The 23,534-nt window shown below is 37.0% G+C and overlaps 1 protein-coding gene across 1 annotated transcript; it reads right to left on the bottom strand.

The window, feature by feature from the left end:
• Positions 1 to 4,643: 4,643 nt before the first annotated feature.
• LOC117422036 (protein phosphatase 1 regulatory subunit 14B-like) lies at positions 4,644 to 22,571 on the bottom strand. The gene is made up of 4 exons (XM_034036645.3): positions 22,226 to 22,571; positions 12,507 to 12,587; positions 11,427 to 11,459; positions 4,644 to 8,868 (listed from the first exon to the last, which is right to left on the bottom strand). The coding sequence occupies exons 1-4, from the start codon at positions 22,406 to 22,408 to the stop codon at positions 8,800 to 8,802; spliced, it is 366 nt and encodes a 121-aa protein (XP_033892536.1). The 5' UTR covers positions 22,409 to 22,571; the 3' UTR covers positions 4,644 to 8,799.
• Positions 22,572 to 23,534: the final 963 nt, after the last annotated feature.

Genomic DNA, 23,534 nt, shown 5'->3' with positions numbered 1-23,534 from the left:
TTCAATCAGCGGCCAGTTCAGTACAATTTTGGCTGGGAGAAAAACAATTTAGGAAAACAGAAATACATGCACCCTTTTGCTAGCTAAAGAACAACTGAATTAGGACCTAACTTTATAGAAGTTTCCATAATAAAGCATAGCAGATGTCAGGACTGCCCAGTCCCTGACCACATTCCGGCGCCTCCTTAAGACTCACCTCTTCAAACAGCACCTGTAGAACTCCTCTGTTTGTATCCTGGGACACCATCACCCTTCATTTAAATGTGCTTTATTTTGCTCTTATCTGCCCCCTATTTTACTGCATTTAATCCTGTACTTCAGAATACTGTAATCTGCCAAGTGTTTAACCTGTAGTATTTTGTATTTAATAATATCCTGATGTAACTATCACTATTTAATCATATCCTGATGTAACTATCACTATTATCTGCTGTATTATTGAATTGTGGTTTGTCACACTTGAACAAAAATTATTGTATTTCTTGCTCTTATTGTATTACTTGTATTGTAACACTTGAAATGTATTTGCTTACGATTGTAAGTCGCCCTGGATAAGGGCGTCTGCTAAGAAATAAATAATAATAATAATAATAATAGCAAAGTGTAATAAATCATAGTGAAAGCTACGGGCAAAAACTGCAAACATACAGTGGATGTAGATACAATTTACTGCATAGTTCATTTTAAATTACTCATAAAATGTGTTTTATATATTTGAAAAGAGAATAATTATCCATTAAGACCAATATTCCGTATGTAGTAAGCAAGGTAACAAATAACATCCATTTTGCATTTAGAGTAGTGGATATGTGTTTATTAATTATAAAACAATTAATAAATAAATATTAAAAGACAGAAGACTACTGTATGTGGTACAGAAACCCCTGGAGGCCTGGGTTTTAATCTGGTCTATGGGGTTCAACAGTTAATATCACAAAACCAAGAACAGAATTCAGTCTTTGATTGGGGGCTGAATTGAAAAGTGCATTAATTGGATTTTTCAGAAGCTGCACTACCTAATTCCCTAATTACACCACTGTGCTCCTGTTATGCTTCAGTGTCTCAGTAGATGCAGGAGAAAATATAATTAGACAGTTATAGTTAAAAAAAATATCAGCTGTTTCTAGCTTCTAGTTTGTTGTGCTTTCCTTGGCTACAGTACAGCTGGCAGATTACAGAGTAACCTCCTGCTGCTGCAGGTAGTAGAAACCGATATTCTTTTACAGAAATATATTCCTTCACTTTAAAATGTAAACTAACTCGAAAGCCAACACTTCCTGGTTTCTAATGAGGTACAGTGTAAAGCTGGACACATCACTGTACAGAGGAATTTAATATCCATCTGTGGCTCCATTCAGTTGATCTAAACTGGCAGTTCACTAACGTTTAAATGTTAAATCAAACCCTAACCTGTCATTTTACCTTCTTTTGAAGACAGAAATACACTAATCAAGTTTTGCCAAAATAAAGCTGGTCTTTTTTTTTTCAATGTTCAAGCATCATGCTTGAGCACCATTTACACAATATAAAACATACTAATTCACACCTCAGCAAATGCAATGAGTCATACATATACAGCATATATAGGAAATTGTTGTGTGCAAGTTTCAGCGCAATATGAGAAGCAACCCCATTTTATAGATCTAGATCAAAATGTCTAGAATTTTGATGAATGTCACACCCAATATTATGGTCATTATTTAAAATGCTGAATAACTTTATGAAATCAAGAGAAAGGGGAATAGCTTTTCAAGGCATACACTGAACTCAAAGCATTGAAAATCCAACTGTACTGACAAAATTCATCCCTTACCTTTAAATCCAAGGTTAATCCTGCTGTTCATGGACAAGCTTGGCAGCAGATGTTTAGTTACACTGCTCTCAGTCCCTCAGCTCTGTTCAATATGATATTGATATGTTTCTATGTACATATAACCAGACTCTCAACAGCACAGCTACAGATGCTGAAGTCTGCCTGTTAGCACTAAGATTTCTACAGGGTCCTTAAGTCCCTAGGTTTCAAATTGAATCTATTTATTTGCACTGCAGAGTTGCCTTGCTCATTAAAGTCTTCTTCATATTTCTTGAGAGGGGTGGTTATTTATTCAGAGGTAAGATAATTAGTCTGAATCGCGAGCTGGGTAAATTATAAAACCTGCAGACACTATGTTTCCACTGTCCCAGATCCTGCTCTGAAGAGCACAGTGTTCCAGTGATAGCCCTCATGTGCCTCCCCATGCAGGTTCTTTCAGGTGTGAAGGAGATTAGATAGTAAAACATTCAACATGGGTGCTCAGGGGCAAAATTCTAATAATCATAATAATAATAATAATAATAATAATAATAATAATAATAATAATAATAATAATATATTATGCAAATAGTATATTTTGTATAGTTCAAAGTAAGGAGCAGACTTGTCATTACAGGATTTTTTGGTGATTGAAACTATTTTATGATATTTACGTAAACACATTTATTATTGATCAAATACATATCAGCGTAATATAAAAATGTAAATGGTGACACGCACAGTCTTATTATCTTATAGGGGTTTTGTGACAGTAATAAGGCTATAAACTCCGGTTGTACATAAACATGTGTCCTCACTCAATTGACCTGCTTGCAGTCATTAGTACCAGGTCTATAACGGTGTTACTGGCAGTAGAAACACAGATCCCTGTTTGCAGAGGCAGGGGAGGACAGCATCATTGGAACAGCATGCTCATTGAGTTTGGGTAGTGACCTTCTTATCATCTGTCTTCTGGTCTCACACAGGCTCTTAAATTGCTGTCAACTTTAATTTGCTCAATGCTGGGCGGTATAATTATAAAAAATAAGGTGCACTTACCCTTCCACTTCAGGGAAATTGATTTTCTTCATTCTAGTCTGACAGGCCAATAACTAAAGGGCATGATTGCGTGCTATGCTATGTATTGTGGAAGTCTGACTTGAGTGGGATTTATTTTTCATGAAAACAGCAGAGCAGCTGATTGCTAATGAGTGGCAATCACAGCTACAGCTTTTATTCCTGTGATGCAAACTGCTGGATGAGTGCAATTTATTCTCAGGAGCTGCTCTGATTTCCGGAGCCCCTGCCTGAATCAAAATGGAACGAATGATGCAATTAGCTTTTGCAAGCCGAATGTTTTTGACCTCATGTTCACTTGATCTGAACAGTGGCGGATCAAACTAAAGACGCTTTTTAAATCTTTAGAATAAGTGGACTTTATGAAAAGCATCATCTCTAACAGTGTTTGACAGTCTCTTTTGAGTATTTGTGTCTTTAAAAGTAAGTAAAACCCTAGGTTTGTTTAAACAGTGGCTGTACAGTATTTAGATCCATCATTTTTCACTTTAAGTAAACAGACCCCCATGTGTCTTCCTGAGAAATACAGGGAGAGTTTGTACAAGACTGACCCCTGCAGTTCAAAGGAAGTAGTGCACGAGAAGGTAATGCAATTGCTCCCACAAACAAGCCTGTCGCTTTTGTACAGTGGTTAACACTTGGGCACCACAAGATAGTCTTTAAGAATGTGGTTACTTTGCCCTGTTGGTTCCCACATCTGTGTCAGGAAAGGAGTAGGAACTCTTCAATATTTTAGTTTTGGGATGTCGGCAGGCAAAATTAAGACTGCTTGGAGCTGGTAGAAGGAAAGGGCGACAATTAATAAGGCAAGGTAGCCCACACAAGCACTTGCCAACACTGAAGGTGAACAAAGTTAATGTGTAAGCAACTGGTTTGGTTTATTGTAAAACTCAATATCAATGCAGATCAAGGCTTTGTTTTATACCTTACAAACATAAATACTGAGATATATCCATTTTTATATGCATGCCACTAATTTCTTAAAGTTTAAGGTCATTTTACAATGTTTGTTCTAACTCTACATGACAGGTAATTGTACAGTAACGTATGTGAGGCAATTGTCTGCTATAGAAGATGACAGGACTTTTTTATAAATGTATTTTTATTAATATTTGTTTATTTAGCAGACCCCTTTATCCAAGGCAATGTACAGAGACTAGGGTGTGTGAACTATGCATCAGCTGCAGGGTCATTTACAATAACATCTTACCTGAAAGATGGAGTACAAGTGACTTCCTCTGGGTTACACAATGAGTCAGTGGCTGAGGCAGGATTTGAACCTGGGACCTCCTGGTTACAAGCCCCTTTTCCTTTAACCACTGGACCACACGGCCTCCTTGTATGGAATAGACTACCAGTAGTAGCATCTAAAACAGTTGGAACCTTACAAAAAAAACTATTCTGACCCCATAGTAAGACAGTGGTATGCTTTGAAGAGATAGCCTTATTGTGCCAAACAGCCTCTTCTCAATCCCAGACTACTCTTGGAAGGTATGGTATCCTCTGAAGCAGTGATTATCTTTTTGAAATGGCTGCTTTGAATAGACAATGGTCCGTCCCATAGGGTTTTGTTACAGTTTATCATAATCATGTTTAAGTCATTTTAACATAAAGAAAACAGGTTGCTAATTGGCTATTCCAGACTAACTACTATTCATAAAATAATACATTGTTGACTGACATAATTCATTTGGCCTGAAACACTCACATAAAGGCTTCAATGCATTGAAAAATGCACTGAGTAATAGAACTTATTAAAAAGTCAAAGCCAGCATTGTTACTGGAGTTCTGAGCTTTATTGTCTCACAGAAAACATGACGCACTTTGAGCCCCTGTCTTACAGGATTTAATACAGCACTACAATATTAATCAGGGGCCTTTAAAGACTCACAATGTTGCATATTCAACCTGTCATGGCATTAATAAAACCTACAGAATCTAGTTCATGCTTTTGGAATGATAGCAAATCAGAAAGGATAAAGATCAAAGGTTAACTCATGACATATCTCAGAAATATCAAACATCTTAAATATAAGATGTTTGTTTTTTTCTGAAGCAACTACGGTCATATAAGTATAAAGGAATAAACATTAGCTCTAAAATTACATTGCAAAACAGTACAAGGCACAAAGCCCTTTTATAATTAGTTTATTTAATTGGGATATTGTCATAATCATCAACATGCCCGTCATTTTTACTGTCTGGTGTTGTGTAACTATATAAAGCTAATGTTTTACAGTTTCTTGCACAGCAGTTACTAAAGCTCCATAGGGTGGGGATTACGTGGTCACATATTTAGAGTTTTACAGCCAAACGCATACAAATAGCAACATAGTTCACATTAATGTGCAGCCTCAGGCAAATCCAGTGCTTGCTAGAATGGCCTTGTTTACAGCAGAACTAGACAAGAGGTGGCTGGTGCTACCATGCTGTGCTATTCTGAAGCTGTCCGAACAGCACATGATACACAGATACAGAGGTTGTCTTGTGTCTGTCTCGCACTGTTCATTGACAAGGGGAAGTTCACCTTCATGAGGATTTCTCAAGTTAAGAGCATTCAAACCTCATGATTATCAGCACAGAATGCTTCTATGAAGCTGGGCTAGAAACCACCACTTGCTCCAGCCAGTGTTGAGCATAGTTCTGCAGTTTAAGATAAACCAACAAAAATGCTCCTTAAAACAAGTATGTCAGTAACATAAATCCTTCACCCTGGCTGTATATATTATATGCTGTACAGAATAGTATAGAATACAAATTAGTATTGAACTGTTTAAGCATAATTGGATAAGCAGGTCTTTAGATATTATGAAGTGTGACATACATACTTGTTTGTCTGTCTGTCTGTTTGTCCATACATGTATGTTACGACTGCCTCCACTATATTCACTTCGAAAGGGATTTCATCCCCAGCGGTGGATAACAAAGTGACCGGAGTGAAACAATTATCTCCCGGGATGTATGTAGTAATACTAAAATAACGTTTTCATCTTCTTATCAAAACGTCTGTAAGAGTTTCTTTTATTATTCCTATATATTCTACCATTGAATGTTTTATCGTTATGAACCCACAGGTGCCTCGTTATCAATATGCATCATCAGTTGCTGTAGATGTAGCCCCATACACAACTATTTTGATTTTATCAAATGGAACAAATCTCAGTTAGTTAAAAAAAAAAAAACTATCACTAAAGCAAGATGACAGAAGAGAGCAAAATGAAAGCAGATGTATTCAAGTATCTGAGGGTCAATCATAAATATAAACTAATCTAGGGTAGTACATACAGTAACACTAAAAGAAACAAACTGATTGAACTTCAACACTTCCTTGTATCCCACTTGCAGGTGTCTGGGATTTGTGTTGAACCCTTATCATTACTGGTATGTGAACCTGGAATTCAGTTTGTTTCTGGCAAAGCTGTAAAACACATGTTATTGATTGTAAAGATGTTTTTCTTCAAGTAAATAGAAAATAAAAATATATATATGTTATTGTTCATTATAAAATCCAGTGTTGGCTATACCATATTCTCAATCAATCATTCAGAGAGCTGAATGCACTTTTACCAGGTTATTAAATACTTAAGGAGCAACTTGGTATTAGTTTTCTTAACTAATGTATCTTTGTGTTCATAAGAATCAAATCAGAGAATACATGTGGTACTCCTCACATCCACTAAGGGCAGTGTTGCAGGGGGACAGGTTAATTGCTACACTCTTGTGTACCACACACACACTTGGAAGTTTGACCTGATTCTGAGAGCTATATTGAGGCCAACAGGCTTGTTTTAAACTTGTAAAACTTTGTTTTAACAGTCACCAGGACGTGATGACTAGGGTTACCATATGACACCATGTTCACGGGGACAGTTTGGGACAGTCCAGGCTTTTCAACTCACATTGCAATGCAGTCTGGTACGTGTTACTGTCTCAGGTACCTTTCACTTGTTTCTTTTCTTTAAGAGAAGCAGGACTGCACTTACCAGAATGCATTGGGGTGTGAGTTAGAAAGCCTGAACTGTCCCAAATTGTCCCAGTGAGCATGGAGTCATATGGTTACCCTAGCGATGACTGAAAAAGAAAATTATACAAAGTGAATCTAAACATGAATATTATTAGATAAGATCATTTTATATTTAATACTGTGGTTATTATTATTATTATTTGTTTATTTAGCAGACGCCTTTATCCAAGGTGACTTACAGAGACTAGGGTGTGTGAACTATGCATCAGCTGCAGAGTCACTTACAAAAAGACGGAGCACAAGGAGGTTAAGTGACTTCCTCAGGGTGGTGGGATGAGTTGTCCCCTATCATATTGTTGTTTTATTTTATTCTAGTTTAGCAGGAATAAGGAAAACATCTCTGGCCCTGCATGTAACTTGGTTTCTGGCTCCCTCCATATCAGCCATGTGAGAATGTAGCTAGAATGGAGGGCCAATCAATCACGGAATTGTTTAATTTGGCATCATGGATGATGGATATTAAAGGCTACCACTAGCCTGTATGTTGAGTCCTGTAGAGGTTGGGGCTTGGGAAGAACTGCTAGTGGGTTGCTGCTAAAAGTCCAGCTGTATTGTTCTTATTTGTTAAAAACCATTTGGTTTGCTTTATTTTTGTTAAATTGTTATTTCAATGGTCATCTGATTTCCTGCCTTTTTGACGCTTTTGTCAAGCCTTTACAAATACCCATACCCAAGTTACTTTCAATAACATATCTGTGTAATGAAAAAGTGACTCCCATTCATCTTTATTAAAATTGGGTTTGCTCCTCTCTGACTTTTCATAGAACAGTGAAAGGGTTAATGGTCCTCCGTCTCGTATCACAGGTCACAGGCTTGAGGAGGCAGTGGTCCGATAGTCTGTGCACTAGTTGTATGGGACTTGTACCAAGCTGCCTACCCCCCTGTAAAATAGGTTTCCTGTTGGAAATAGTGTTGTGTTTTGTTACTGTTTAATTTGTGTTGTAATTATTGTTTAAGCGTGTGCTGGAAGTCCCCAATCATTTGAGCATGCGGAGCACAAGAAGGAAGTCCTTAACTGCTTAGTTAATTAATCATCAATTAACAAATGAAAGTCTAATGTGTCATATATAGGCTGTTGGATGACTTTCGTTAAGTAAGAGGTTTCAGCACTGACAAATGCTACCAAAGCATACTGTTTCCAAGCCGTGTGTTAAAGTAAGACAGAAGTTCAACTGATGGAGAGCAGGGAAAGCTTTGTCACCCCTTTAAATGCCTGAACCTGTTTGTTTATTTTGTGTTGGCAAATAATAAAAGTGAGCAGCTTTTCCTGCATTTTCTTGCTGCGGCATCAAAAGCCTTTATGAAAAGTCTGGGGGAAATCTTTTGCCTGTCCTCTCAACAGACCAGTTCAACTGCTCAATACTTGAAGATTGTCTTCTTTTCACCTCCCTCTTTGATCTAGTATTGTATTCAGAACCATAAGTGGTCTGGGCTATGGACCAGGAACCTCGATATTTCCACCCCAGAACTAAAACATTTAATCAAAACCAATATTTATTGCACATACTCAGGTGAATAACATTGGAATTATTAGAAGGCGTGAATATTTCTGAACACCACAGAATATAAATTGCAGGTAAGTACACAAAGAAGGTTCTATAAATATTTGATTGATAAAGTGGTCATCTGTTTGGTTTTTTTTTATTTGTTTTAGTTCACAAAATTAAAAAAAAAAATTAAAAAAAAACACTGGTACTGTGTCATTTTTGCACACGATTCAAAAAGTCCAAATGTATATAAATAGATTTCAGAATAAGTCCAGAAGTCCATTTTCGTCCAGTCTAATATTGACCCATTGTTGCGTGAACAGTTTCCTGTACAGACATTAGTTCTGTTAAGAACATATTTACATACTAAAATCCAGACAACTAGAAAAGGTGCTGTCACTCCCCAACGTCCTTCAGGGTCACTTCCTCTGAGTTGTTGACATCTTTCGAACTCCTTTCATTCGATACAGCAGTCCATTGATAAAGTCCTGGTGAAAGAATAACAATGACATCATCGTCATTACAAGTATAACAGTATGTTGCTTGTGGCTTGACTCCCGACATGCTGGTGAGTGCATTGTGTCACAAACCAATTCTAAAATGGGTTTGAGCTCAAACCTCTTTAAGTATACTTATATATACATCAACATCAACCACAGGACTACTTCAATGTTAATGTTGGTTTCAAACCCTCAGCTTTGTGCAGGTGTAAAATTGTCATTTAACCCTGTTTGTACTGTGGAACGTATCAGTCATGGAGCCTGCTACAGTGTGCGCTTAACAATAGAATTGACCTTGTCATAGCATCTTAGTGTCCTCAGTTCAACTTAAAATGACCACCATTTTTCTTCTTACACGTCCAGTGCATTTCTTGTTCTTCTATGCTCTGTTGATCTTTGTCGACTTCAATTATGTGCTCGGCTGAAACTGACAAGGGGGCTGAAAAGAAAAGTAGAGCTTGTGCTCAAAGCAGAGCTGCTCGATGGCAGTACTTGGAAAGGGATGTCTATTGTCTTCAACTGACTACAGGTCATCTGATTTAGATCCTTTAAAATAACAATTTTAGAGAAGTGTTTCAAATGTGTCGTCTGGGACGAATATTGGGAAATGGGATCGGAATGAAAGTCGTATACGTTTTGTGTGCATGTAGTGAGCAATCTTGTCTAATGCCAGAATGGATTCACCCCATCAACGTTCTTCATTTTAGACTGCTAATTTACAGTGTCACATAAGAGCTGTACATTTCAGGGACCAAGTGCAACCCCTATACTGTACCATCATATGTTCCAGATATGACAATTGATTTGGCTAATGCCCTCTGTAAGACAGCAGGGAGGGGGGTTAAAATCCTCCCTGTGTAGGATATGTGCACAGGCACCTTTTTTGTTAGTTTGCTTTATTGTTTGATAGATTTGTTAATTGTTTTATTATTAATTATCCCCTGCACCTGGTGCTTATTATTAAATTAGAGCCAGGTGCAGGGTATAAAAGAAAAGCAGACAGTTTGTTTGGGGCTGCTGAGGAGAAGGAGGCAGATGAGGTGCTCTGCTTCCAAGCAGTCGAAAGAGAAAAAGCGTGCACAATTTAAACCTGTGTGGTTTTGTCACAAAGACGGCCGGAGTGGGTGGCGTCAGACCAGAAACAGGAAGTAACACACAACAGACAGAGACAGTGAGGTTGGTGAAGCTGAGCACTTGGTTGTGCTCAGCATTTAATAAACAAAATAAGAGAACACAAAAACACAGGACACGGCACTTGAGGCCAAAATAAATAGACAAACAAAACGGACTACACAGACAAACGCGGTGAGCTTCTATTTTTCACAATTACCTCCGTCTCCAATCCCATTCTCCACTCACCGAACACACAACCCCGAGTGAGTCAAACGTGCATCTATATATACTGTTGTGCTGGGATTCAATTAATTAATTAATTAATTATTCACTTGAATCCCAGCACGTGAATTAATTACATGCAACCTCGTGCTCACATATTAATTACTTTAAATGCATGTGAAGTGATGTGCAATCCCGTGCCTAAATACAATTACATATTAAATAAGTCGTGCTGCACACACCCATTTATATCCCGTGCAGCCATCTCTATACACCAACATTTACACACAACACGTAACATACAACACAGAAACACACACAAGGGCAGGGCACATTGCCACAGGTTTGTATAAAGTGGTTTGTATTACAGGTAAACGGCTTAGCCGTCCTGTGAGGTAGTCAGGGAGTTACCTGTATAGTCAGCGCTCCAAGACAGAGTTAGGTTTTGTTTTGTGTTTGTTTTACTTTGTTTGTGTGAATTAAAAGAATAGCGCAATCGCTTGAAAAATCTAATTCTGATGTCTGGGGCAATGAACCCGTGTAGGTGCGATTATATCACACCTCATTGTAATTTGATTAAATTGAATTAAGTGTTTAAAGTTCTGGGTGTATGGATATAATATAATGAGACAAATTCATCAAGGCATATATATATATATATATATATATATATATATATATATATATATATATATATAATCTATGCAGATATAGATATATATATTCTGTATATATACAAATAATCTGATAAGATACTAATGTTACAAAAATAGTAACAAACTATTTAGGAACATGTTTAGTCCTTAAATTAACCTTAAATAAGGAAAAACAAATTCAATTAGACTTTCTGAAAAATATAATAAAGTGCCTGTTGCTGTCATTAATATAAAATATATGATTTGGTTTATATTAAATAAGATATAAACTAAAAAAAATTAAGAAACTTGAAAAAACGAGTTCAGATGTTTTTGCAGCCCCTGTTATAATTCATGCAGTGGACTGGGATGTCGCTCTGCCACACTAGCACAATGTACACTGATACGACTGTATTTCTGTTCCATGTATTTATTCATGCTTCATTTATTTCTTCATTTCCTGTCGGCATCAGCATTAACATAACAAGCCTATCACAATACAGAAAGCAATCCCGTGCTGTTTATCACTTGAATTGTTTCCCCTGGTGTTGTAGCAGAGAATGAAAGATTGCCTACCTCTTTGGGTTTGCCGCACTCCTGTAGAAGCTCCTATAAGAAGGATGGTAGAAGGTTTGTTAGCTGCTTTTTAAACTGAGGTTATCATGGAATAGAACAAGGATGGGGGCTGTCTTTTGAAGTCATTGATCAAAATGATTATGTTGCAAAATAAAGCTATGGCCTATTTTAGGTAAACCAGTGTGAAAAGGTATAATGAAAACAGGTTAAAGAATGGTGAAGCACAGAAATGTGCTATTTAGAAATGCTTAGATTGAATAGACCCCCTTAAGTTCTGGGTGTATGTATGTAATATGCTGAGCCAGTTTCATCAAGGCATATCTCTCCCTCTCTCCCTCTCTCTCTCTCTCTCTCTCTCTGAAAGGAAATAATGTTGCAAAAATAGGAACAAACTATTTAGGAAAATGTTTAGTCCTTAAATTAACCATAAATTAGGAAAAACAAACTTTGTTAAAATGAGACTTTCTGAAAAATATATTCAAGTGCCTAATACATATATGAACTGTTGTTGATAAGTCATTTATATAAAATATATGATTTGGTTTATATTAACTACCAAGATATAAACTAAAAAAATAAATAAACTTGAAAAGACGAGAGACTCTGCCACACTACGCACCATCTACAATGATACTACTGAACTTTTAAAAAACTGTTCCATGTATTTATTCATGCTTAATTTATTCATTTCCTGTTGGCAGCAGCATTAATATAACAAGTTTATCACAATACAAAAAGCAATCCAGTGCTGTTTATCACTTGATAACCATGTGTATGTTCATTAATAGCTAACAATATGCCCTTCATAGCATATTGTCAGCTATCAATTGCCACAATAATGTTGAGTTTTCCAGAAACTTTACATTTCAAGCCAGACTTGGGGCTTATTTGTTGTGTTATTTATTCATGCAAACACATTTTTATTATATAAAAAATATACAAAGTATATTTATTAAGCAAAACTCCTGAACACATCTGCTATATCATGGCACACTTCTGAAAGGGTTGTTTGATTCCAGACTGCACTATTTTAATTGAATGCAGTGTTTGCTGTGAATAATCAGTTTGCTGGTGGCTCACCTGAAGCTTGGCTCGCTGCTCTTCATCTGGAAGTTCAATCAGTTCATCTATGTCAATTTCCAACTCTGGAATCTCTTCCTCCTGGAAATGAGAAACAAAAATCTTCACAACCAAGCGGTCACTGAGCCTCTCATAAAGAAGCCTTCATAACCTTCTCTTGTATTAACATTTACAAATATATTCAAATAATAGATATAGGATCATTCAATGAGATGCAACTTCAACCTAAAACCCTGTGGCAAAAGTGAAGGCAATTGATGAGCGCAGGGTTCCTGTGTAGTAAAACCAGGAACGTTACAACAAGTAATCAGCATGTTTTAAATCTTATTTAACGCTGAAGCACTTTGAATTGTTATCCAGAGCAAGGTGCGGTAGAAATGATCTGTTCAGCAGCAGTCTTGCGATGTTGAAAAATGTAAAACTCATATGATTCCAGCATCAAACTGGAGCTGCTGCCTTTACTGTCTGTCAGCAGATTGCCCACAATATCGTTCCTTCACCTTTATTTCCCTGACTGAAAAAAAAATGTCATCCTTCACAATGGATGCTCAAAACATCCTATGTGGATTTTGAGTAAACAGACTTACTTTTATAAATTTGAGAAGTATAAATCTGCTTTGCTTTCATATTTCAGCTTAAAGGTGCAGTGTCCCAAATAAAAAAACTTAATCAATTACGTTGGGCCCAAAATTTGTGTGATGCACTTTAATAACAACTGACAAAAATATAGGTTATACACTAACACTGTGACAGTACATTGCTCTTATGCGTGACATAATTTCAACTCCTTCATACAGGTCTCAAGGTGTATTTGTTTCTCCTGATAAGACAGTCATTAACATGATCACAGTAGCAATTTTACTCATTCTTCACCTATGACCTGCTGTAAAACAAAACAGCCTTTCCTATGGTGGTGGCTATATAAAACTGGCCAGCAGCAGTGTCATCAGTAGTTATCTCTATGGGCTGCTTTGCCAAGTCACTTGTCTTCTCAGAAGTAGTGTGTCCTAGGTAAAGGGGAAATGGTACTTCAGTGGTTCTCTTATTTTTTTTTTTTTTTCTAAAACAAGCTTCTACAACCGCAAGATGTATTATGTTTATAAAATGGCTTGAAATTTTAAAGCAAAAATGAGAGATTTCATAAGCACAATAACACACTCAAAAGCGTGCTGGTTGACTGATAATCACACTTTGGGCACTCTGCCTGTAGTTATCTCAGTCCAACCACAAGCTTTCTCGTGTTATTGCTTACATAATTAAGCAATTGAAACACCGTCTGGTATTTGGCCACGTCACAGCTACCATGGTAATGTCTACTAATCAGGGTTGTATTGTCATTAGAAACCAATAAACTACACTGTAAGGCTTCACTTAAAAAAAAGAAAAAAAAACAGTGGCTTGTCATTGTCGATTGAATTTATTTCAGTATTTCTTGATGCAGCACTACAGAGTGTTTAACAGTTTGTGATTATAATATTAAGTGCAATTTGGTGAAATTGTATTTTTCCACCTGCAAAGCATTTGTGATTTCCATTTTTGATTTCCTTCCAAAGGGAACAAAGCAGTAGTCTGAAAGGTATATCAACTCAATAACCAATACAGTACTGTTTGAGAGGCTGTTGGAGGTCATTATGTTCTTTGAAACAACAGATATGGATGAAAAGTGTCTGCTGCTTGGTACTGAATCACTTCATGGTCTGTAGTTCAAAAGACTAAGGGTGTCCTAATTCCAGTTTAAAAGAAGATACATCCAATTAGGTTCATTCGTTATAATTTGTCTGGATAAGGTTGACCAAGTTAATAATGTCTCTTCAATTGTGAAGACTGGGGAAACGCAGGGATCGTGAAAATGCAATCAACCCAGTTTAAGGGTTAAACTCCCACACCTCTTAAAGATGTAAAATATACTGTCCTGAAGGCCTAGCCATCAATAATGTGCTCAGCATGGTTAAAGAGTGATAGTCCTGCTCCACTGCAGAGCTATTCACTGCATATTTGTGAGTCTAATGTGTGCCTTTGGGGGAGTCACAGTACAATCAAGTGCAATCACATTGGCTTCTGCTCCAGATTATTTCAATAAGCAGCCTTACTAGAAAATATTTTGAACAATGGCAAGTTTCAATGCTCTCTGCATTAAACTAATGAAAAAGTCACTGCTTGTATAACTAGTTATTTGAAGAAAACAGTATCTTCAATGGCAATGGCTCTATTATAGGGACATTATGGTGTGAGGGAAGGTATACTAGTGCCCTACCGCATCAGGACCACTGTGCAATATTTCTTCCAAATCCTTTGTTTTTCTGCATATGAGTTTCTTTAGGGTAAGGCAATTGTATTAGCATGGTATTACAGTGGTTGTATTTAAACTTTTCTGTATTGGCACTTCTAAGGATCAAAAATGCTGTGTTTTGTCTTCATAGAACTCTACAAACTTAACTTACAAATTCTGCTACCATAGCTTATGTAGCTCTAGTTGCTTGGTCATCATTACTTAAAGTGTAACAATTTCTTAACTTGTATTTCTATGGGAACATTTTTCTAAGTTCCTTATTGTTTTGATGGAAGAGTCTTGCTTATCTGTTTCTTAGAGACAATACAATAGGACTCTGCATAAGGTAGTTTCCATTTGGCAGCATAGAGACTGGGTTAAAGGCTCAGGTATAACATTGTGGCAGGAAATACCTGCTTAATCCAAGTCAAATAAAGTCTGGTTAATGAAGGCCAATAGCAAATAAGGCATTTGTATAATACATACAGGATAATCTTGCTATCCTCCAATTGATGTGCATGTTAATTATTTAAGGAGGGAAAGATTGCAGGGGGACAGGTTAATGGTTACACTCTGGTGTGCCAGGCATGTTTAAGAGCTCTAGGCGAGTTTTAAAAAGTCACCAGCATATGATGACTGAAACAGAAAATGATAAGCAAAGCAACAACAACAACAAAATGCATCATTAATTTGACTGTGATATTTCTGACACGTATCAAGATGCTCTTTAAATCCTGTTTTTAAAGAAGCCACTGGCTAATTAGCAGGCTCTCAGACTGAGCTTCACCTTTTTCACCCTTTGAAAGCTTTAATTTTGTTACTGACATACTTGTTTCATAGACACAATCAAGACAGGTAATTTCCAGGGCACGTCAAAAACAGGCCCCTTCCTTGAATGATGAACCTGCTTTTTAAACTAATCCTAATCCTTTTGCTATTATATCAGAAATATTAATCTGGCAGTTCATTGAGTGTGGTTTGAAATGCAAATTCTGTATGCACTTGTGTGCGTTTAAAAGATTATTCACACTTTGAAAAACTCAGTCCTTTTGATCTTTTAATTGGTAATTATGGTGGGCATGAAAAATAATCCATCTAATTAACTGAGTTAAGGTTAAACTCAGTCAGGTAAACTGTCTACTGAAATGACCAATTAAAGGATAAAAAGGATTGAGTTTGAATTGACATATTCATATCCTCTGTCAATATCCCTGCAGATCTAAGTAAGATAACGTTTTCCACTCTGCACAATATAAAGCCTCACAGTAACTCAGCCAGCCAAAAACTAATATTATTTTTTTTATGTGTGTGTACAACCCTTTAGTAAATAACATATAAATTCTAGAGTAATTTTAGCAAAAACAAAACCAAACCACAAACGTTTGTGCCACTGGTAATATACAGTACAATATTTTTAACTGTAAGGAAAGACGACACCTGAAAACGTGTATTTGGCATTGCCCCTTCCTAACTTAATTTATAATTTTTCATATTATAATTTTATTTTAAAAGATGTGTGTGATGTGAGTTTTTAAAGGGTAATGTGACGTTGTCAAAGTTCAAAGGGGCTTGTTGTGCCTGCCTAGTGCAGTTTTCAGTGGTTCCGCACACAAAACAAGTACAAGGTTTGGTTTTCAGGAACCAAAGAAAGTGGTTTTATTCAAAAACCTAACAAAAGACAAACTAAAAGTACTAAAGTACAAACTATAAAGGTTTCAAATACACTCATGCCACACAGGCTTTAACTCACTACTGTTACACCACACATGCTTTCACTCCTCTCCTGCACACTCTCTAACAAACACTCTTTGTTTCCCTTTTATACCATGTGGCCAGTGCTGATTAACAATTAATTATAATTCTATTCAACCCCCACCTATATAATTATATTCAATCCCCACCTGGCCACATTCCTCACTTTTCTCCCAGTCACTTACAGACGAACAATTAAACAATCAACCAATCACTCACACATTTACAGAATCACACAATGCCATCACCATGTAAGCCTCCAAACTCACACCCACACCCACACCCACGCATAGTTTTTCTGTGCCAAAACCAGTAGGACCCCACCTAAGCTTTACACTCACTTTGCTGCACAAAGAACCTTAGGTGGCCTCAGACATTTAGGGGCCCATGTTTAGTTCAGTGACACATTAAGCCTTAAATGTATAACCCTGTAAATATGATGTCGGTACCTCAGCTGGTTCTGAGAAATGAGGCTGTAGCTTTAGAGAGAGAGAGAGAGAGAGAGAGAGAGAGAGAGAGAGAGAGAGAGAGAGAGAGACTTAACTTTCCACTCACCCTCCCATAAGAAAATGTTACGTATTGTACCCGCTACTTGGACAGAGATATACAAATATTAAAGGAGTAGTCTATACATTAGTGACAGGTCCGCTACGAGCAATTTCTAACAGTGAAATGGTTAACTTAGTGCTCAATCAATTTCTTCATCTCCATGTCCAGACCTGTTGCATTACTAATCTCACTCTGTTCCAAGCACCCTGGAAGCTGTATCTCTACAGTAAATTCAATCTTAATACACACACACGGTCACGGTGCACATTCCTAATGAGATTGATTTCCGTCCGGTCTGGATTAATCGAATTAGTTTACAGAGGATAATGGCTCAGCCAATACAAAACACTTGGATTGAAACCTCAAATTCAATTTAGTGGGTGGATGGTGGAAAAAAGTTAATAACTTCAGCAAATAACAAATCTCAAGATATTCTTCGGCAGAAGGCAGATAATTATTGAATTAAACTCTGCAGTAAAACTGTGTCTGCGTCTGTGTTTGACATTAAATTCAATCTGTATGAAGCACTAGCCATCATTTTTGTAAATTTTATTGCATTTCAGTGCCTCTATCAGCCATGGAGCAGATGTTTATATACTACGGACCAGTTTTTGTCTTGCTATGTCATGTTTAGGAATAGCTGCCTTTAAAAGATTAACAGAACAACATCTGGCCCTATTCACAAAGATTTATTTCAAAACGTATTTAAATAACGTTTTTTTTTAAAGTCTGTTTTCAAGGATTACATAAAGTAAGATTTTTATCAAACTGTTCAAGGCTGTTGTTGGTGCTCATTGTTGCTTGAGGGTCTAACAGATCCCAGGAAAGTAACTGTATGACTTTGCAAATCCAGCCCTCTCACAACAGTAGGCTTGTTTGTACTTACTCCTACACAGCTCTCATAATTCACATACTGTGCAGCATTACTGTGGGGGCTTCAACAATGATGGTGCCATTGCCAGTTTGTGGAAATACTCATTTCAGCACAGCATCACTAGCAGCGGAAGCATATTCAAGTTTAAGATTATCATTCCAGATACAGATTTGTTTACGTCAGCAACCAGACTGTCAATGTTCCATCCAAGTCAATGGAATATGACATCATCAGAAATGAGTAACAGTGTAACATTTTGTGCAGCATTTGTATTTATTTATTCATTTAAAATTGTAGTCCTGTAGATGCGGCTTCTGGTGTTCATAAGGATCCCTGTAAGTACAGCAAGAAGGCATTCACATTTTTTATTCATTTAAAAATATTTTGTTGAAAACAAAAAAACCTTATTGAAATTTAACTTCCAATCTTGGGACTTCAGTCACAACAACATTCACGAAACTTTATATAATCAGCATATAATGATAACTTTGCAATTTTAAAATATTGGCCCTTGAAGTCATTCTCATTTTTAACTGATTCCTGAAGACTGGTGCTACCCTGAAATGTAGGGTTCCTGATAGCGAGGAATTATTTTGAATAATTACACATCATTAAACTAGGCTTTAAATACCCTGGTCGTGTTTATTTTTATTCAAAGGTATGTATGTATTACTATATTGAAGCAGTAAAGTGATACGTTTAAAACATATCAAACAAGTTGTAAAATAAAACTTTTGATACACAGTAATATATTATTAAATTACCTTTGAACAATTACTCAGTTTAAAAAACTGGGTGTGCTCCACACATGCAGTGAAATAAATAAACCAAAAATAAATAAAGTCAAAAGAAAGAAATCAGGAAGTGGAGGCCAATGCTTGGTTACCAGTGAGTTACCAAACTGATTTTAAAGTTACCATAATAACTTATAAAAGTCCTTTCTGGACTAAGGCCACCCTATATCCAAGAACTAGTACTTCTGTGTATTCCTATTCATTCTCTTCTTTGAGATCAGAAAATGCAGAACTTTTGTTCTTCCTAAAAATCATCTTAAATCAACTGGAGCCAATTGACAATTCCAGTTGACAATTAGGCAGTTTGATTTTAAATTGAAAACATTTTTTTAACGTGCTTTTATATAATCTGTCATAGCTTGAGTGTATTGTACATATGAGCTCTCTTTTTTTGTTTTTAATTTTGTACAGCGCTCTGGGATGCCAGGGCGTGAAGGGCACTATATAAAAATACATGTTATTGTATTCATTTTGAAACCCTCACCGGGGAGCGTACAGCCCTAAACTAAAACAAAGCAAACTCCAGGGATTCATTTAGCAACTGACCCCTCCCTAATTTTACAAGTCCATCGAACACCCCCAAGTGGTCATGGATACCTCCATGAACCGGAAAAAAACTAGGCCTGAACCGCAGGTACCAGAATGACCAAGCACCCTTCAAATTAGTCAAATTAGTCAACCCACCCAGAACTGCTACAATATTATATTATAATGCAGAGTTATGATCAGATTTGTTAGAAATTATTTATGGCATATGTGTATGTTATAACTTTCAATAAATGTCAACCATAACCACTTAAAATAAAAATACAAAAACAGTATAAAATGTACATTAAATGGTGTATGAAATCAATATCTTAGTACTTCTGTTGTCTGCTCCTTAGCTGCTTAGCTCTCAGAGGAGAAATACAGGAGTCACTTCATAGCATTGCATCTTGTAGTTCACCCTCTGATATACACCCTGAGCCTTACTTAGAGAGATTTATGCACAACCCCAATGTGCTCTATTCAATCTTTGAAGGACATTTCTAATTAAATGATTGAACAGGTATGGCATGCCGGTGGCATTAGCTGTTGCTATACACCTACGGTTGGTTTCACAAACCCTGATTATCAGTAATTGAGGACTGCTTTACCTAAATTAACAGATTGTCCAAGATTAGTGATAAGGGTCTGAGAAGCCAGCCATTAGTCAAGTCACACATCCAGTGTCCAGCTTTCTAACCTGTGTATATACCATTATATATATATTTTTACAGTATACAGTATCTTTTTACAGTATAATGCACTGAATGACTGAACACTTAAAACTATGAGGTAGAAACATGTATTTTTTTTGCAATCAAAAGACCTGTAAATAATAATGTCCATTGAAGACTAACGATAATAGAGTTTTAGGTATTACCTGCATGTTTTCAATACATAAATGAATCTTCTGTATGTATATCTAATCCCATATTGATACAGTATGCAATGCACTATATAATAAACCGTTGCTATATGACCTTAGGCTCACATCACATTTCTTCCCCAGAGTAACATTCCTGCCTACATCCTGATATTGTTTCTTGGCCTTCCACTGTACACTTTGAGTTCTCAGATGAATTGTGACTCATATAAACGTGATGCCTGAAGATTGTTTTACAACTTTAGTTCTAAAAGGTTACCAACACAAACTTATCGCAGATTCCTTCTGTCGACCTGATGTATTAAACCCAATCCAACACATCTAGCATGGCAGACATTGAAGGAGTGCCAGTCCATTTTGTTACCTCTTATTAGTTCTAGCCATGTTGTCACTGACCCTCCTCATTCAATCCTGTTGAAAATATTTAGATTTTGCTTGTATTTTATGCTTAGATTTGAAACTTAGATTTGAAATTTTTAAGACAATGCCATAGGTGAAAATTCATCAGTTACGCAAAAATCTTTAAGAACTGTGAGAGACCTGACAGAAAAGCTCCCAAACTATTTCCAAAGAGCCCTGTGGCTGTTCTCAGAAACCTGCATGCTCTAGTCTGCAGAGCCAAGTATGCAAATGTTGAAATTAGATTCTTTCCCTATGTATGTCTAAGCAAAGCACCCTGTGGAGTTGAAAGCAACAGACCCTTAAACTGCTTTTGACTACAGTCTACATATGAAAAGTGTAATATGCCTCCTATTTGCACTAATTGACCCTGGAAGGAATAGTGAAGAACTTGAAATATTTGTTTCTGTGTCAGCAACAGCTTAGGCCAATCAATAAGACTGCTGCTATGTGTTCCAAGGAATACAACAAGTCAATGTAATAAAACATGATAAAAAAGATGAGCACGGTTTACTTTCCATCTCATACTGCCAGAGGGGGGTTCTCGTTTGTCTCAAAGACTTGCAGAATTCTTTTGAAATGTGTTTATTTCTAATAAGGACGTGGGACACTATTTGTTCTGTCACTAAATGCTGCCACTACTACTGTATATATTCTTTCCTTCTCTTCCCTCGTGCCCCTGTGGTGGAACTCACATGAGAGGGCCCATCATGGATCCTGCCCCCAAAGGCTTTAATAACACAGAGCACCATTACTAAATCATGAACCCCTGTGAAAGATCAACTGAGTAATCATATAGTTACTGGAATTTAGACAGATGTTTTGACGATAAGTCTTTAATGTTTTACATTATGTGTGCTCTAGGGTTTTTTGGGGGAGATTTATGTTATGTAGGGAGGAGGGGCCCCTGGAGTGTGGGGAGACAATATTGAGAATAATAGAAATTTACCAATTTTATCAGTACAATCGAATAATGACTCTGACCATACATATCACCTTGAAATATAGATATAAATGATGCTTGTTTTTAACACACGTTTACCATCCACAAATATAAACCCTCAATCATAAGATCTTTTTTAGTAATACTAAAATAAACCCGTATTTGTTTTAATTGTCATTAAAGTTTGAGAGGTAGTGTTAAATTAATTAATTAATCAATAAGAAGTTCATTTTGGTGGATAAAATGAAGAACAAGTATCCTATCTAGCCTTCTTTGAGGTGTTGTTGGGAGCAGGTTGATGTACAGCACAGCACAGCTCATCAGATCATATAACGAGATAGACACAGGTTAGGAATGGTCAAGACAGGCTAGCCGGCTAGTCTACATATGATGTCTTCTATGCTACAGAGCAGGAGATCAGAAAACATAAAACCAGCACAGGACTCTATTAATAAGTCACACACATAAGACAGTTAATGACCAATTACTGTTACAAATTAATAAAGGTCAGCCAATTGCCCTTCTAGCAGGCTTGTTTGTAAAGCCAGAAGAAGCAGATTTCAGAGCAATTCTGAAGACTGTCAAAATAGTTACTGTAGATCATGAAGCCACTGTAACGGAAGTTGATTAACACGGGGATCCTGGCAAACTCAGACAGTAGAGTGGAGTTCTCCAGTGGCAATTTTGGTACCTTTATACCAAATTACTTAAGATAAGCCTCGTTGTCTTACCTCGCAGTCGTAAAGCAGGTGCAGTTGCCCATCAATCCACTCTTCAATATCCAGCCTCCTCTGCAGATCCTTGCGGTTGTACTTGACCGTCAGCTTGCCCAGTTTGCGCTGGGAGGTCTCCTCTTCCACCTTCTCGGAGGTCTGGAACAGAACCCGGGGCTGGGTACTGGCGTTTGCCGCCATTCCTTCCTGAACCTCAGGGAAACAAGTGGAGGAATTCTTCTCTCTCCCTCTGTCTTACTCCCTGTTCTCGCTGTGGAGGGTTGTAATAAAAGCTGCCTGTGTCTGTGTGCGTGACTCTGTTGGTTTGTGTGTGTGTGTGTGAGAGAGAGAGAGAGAGAGAGAGAGAGAGAGAGAGAGAGAGAGAGAGAGAGAGAGCAAAGGGCAAGCACGAAGCTTTAGTGTTTCAAGAGTGGGTGTGGAAAAGATATGGAACTCACTCCTTTGTTTCTCATTATAGTGTACTAGAGCAGGCAGAATGGAGGGATGTACTGCTAGAATGATAACAACACATATATTTAATATCAGGTTGTAAGGTATTTGACAAATTGAATGTTTTTTTGTTTGTTTGTTTCCCATTTAAATGAAAACTGTATTTATTAAGGAAAACACAGAGAACTGTGGGTTTGTGTATTAAGAACACCGTCAATTGCTAATTCTCCTCAATTGCTAATGCTTTATTTAAATTTGATACAATATAGCATTCATAACACCTTCATAATCACAAAGGCTACATAACTAATCACTTTGAAAATTGAAATAGAATTCAGTTGGAAACTTTGTTGTGTTTCTGAAAGGAGGATCTTCCCTCTAATCATACGGAATCAAACTGTTCCTATAAATAGCCTTGTCGTTTCTTAGTTTGGTCCTCCTCCTCCCCTGCCTCCACCTTGCAGCGTGCCTTGTCCAGGGGGAATGTGGCTCAGTGCCACTTGTCCTGCCCACTGTCTATAACTGTCATCAATCAGTGATCATTGCATTAAAGTTCAGCCAGCTCATGGGGCGGCTATAGAGTTCCAATGGACAAGGCCATGGGCCAAAATGTATATTACATTCCTTCATGGGCATGCCTCTGTCAAATGCAATAAAGAATTGTCAATTCAAATCATTGCTGGATATCTCCTTTCTGAAAACATGTTTTCTAAGCACTTCTTACAAACCAAACATAGAGATTGCAAATGTTGTGTTTTGAGTGCATTTGTGTGACTTGTAGCTGTCATCACATTACAATTCTTGCAATTTATTCAATAATATATAATGTAGGGGCTCCCAAGTGGCAGATCCGGTAAAGGGACTCTGCTCAGTGAGC

The sequence above is a fragment of the Acipenser ruthenus genome, chromosome 15, assembly GCF_902713425.1.
Source record: "Acipenser ruthenus chromosome 15, fAciRut3.2 maternal haplotype, whole genome shotgun sequence".
Classification (NCBI taxonomy): domain Eukaryota; kingdom Metazoa; phylum Chordata; class Actinopteri; order Acipenseriformes; family Acipenseridae; genus Acipenser; species Acipenser ruthenus.
Note: the sequence above shows the minus strand (reverse complement) of the source record. Positions and strands in the feature narration are given on the sequence as shown.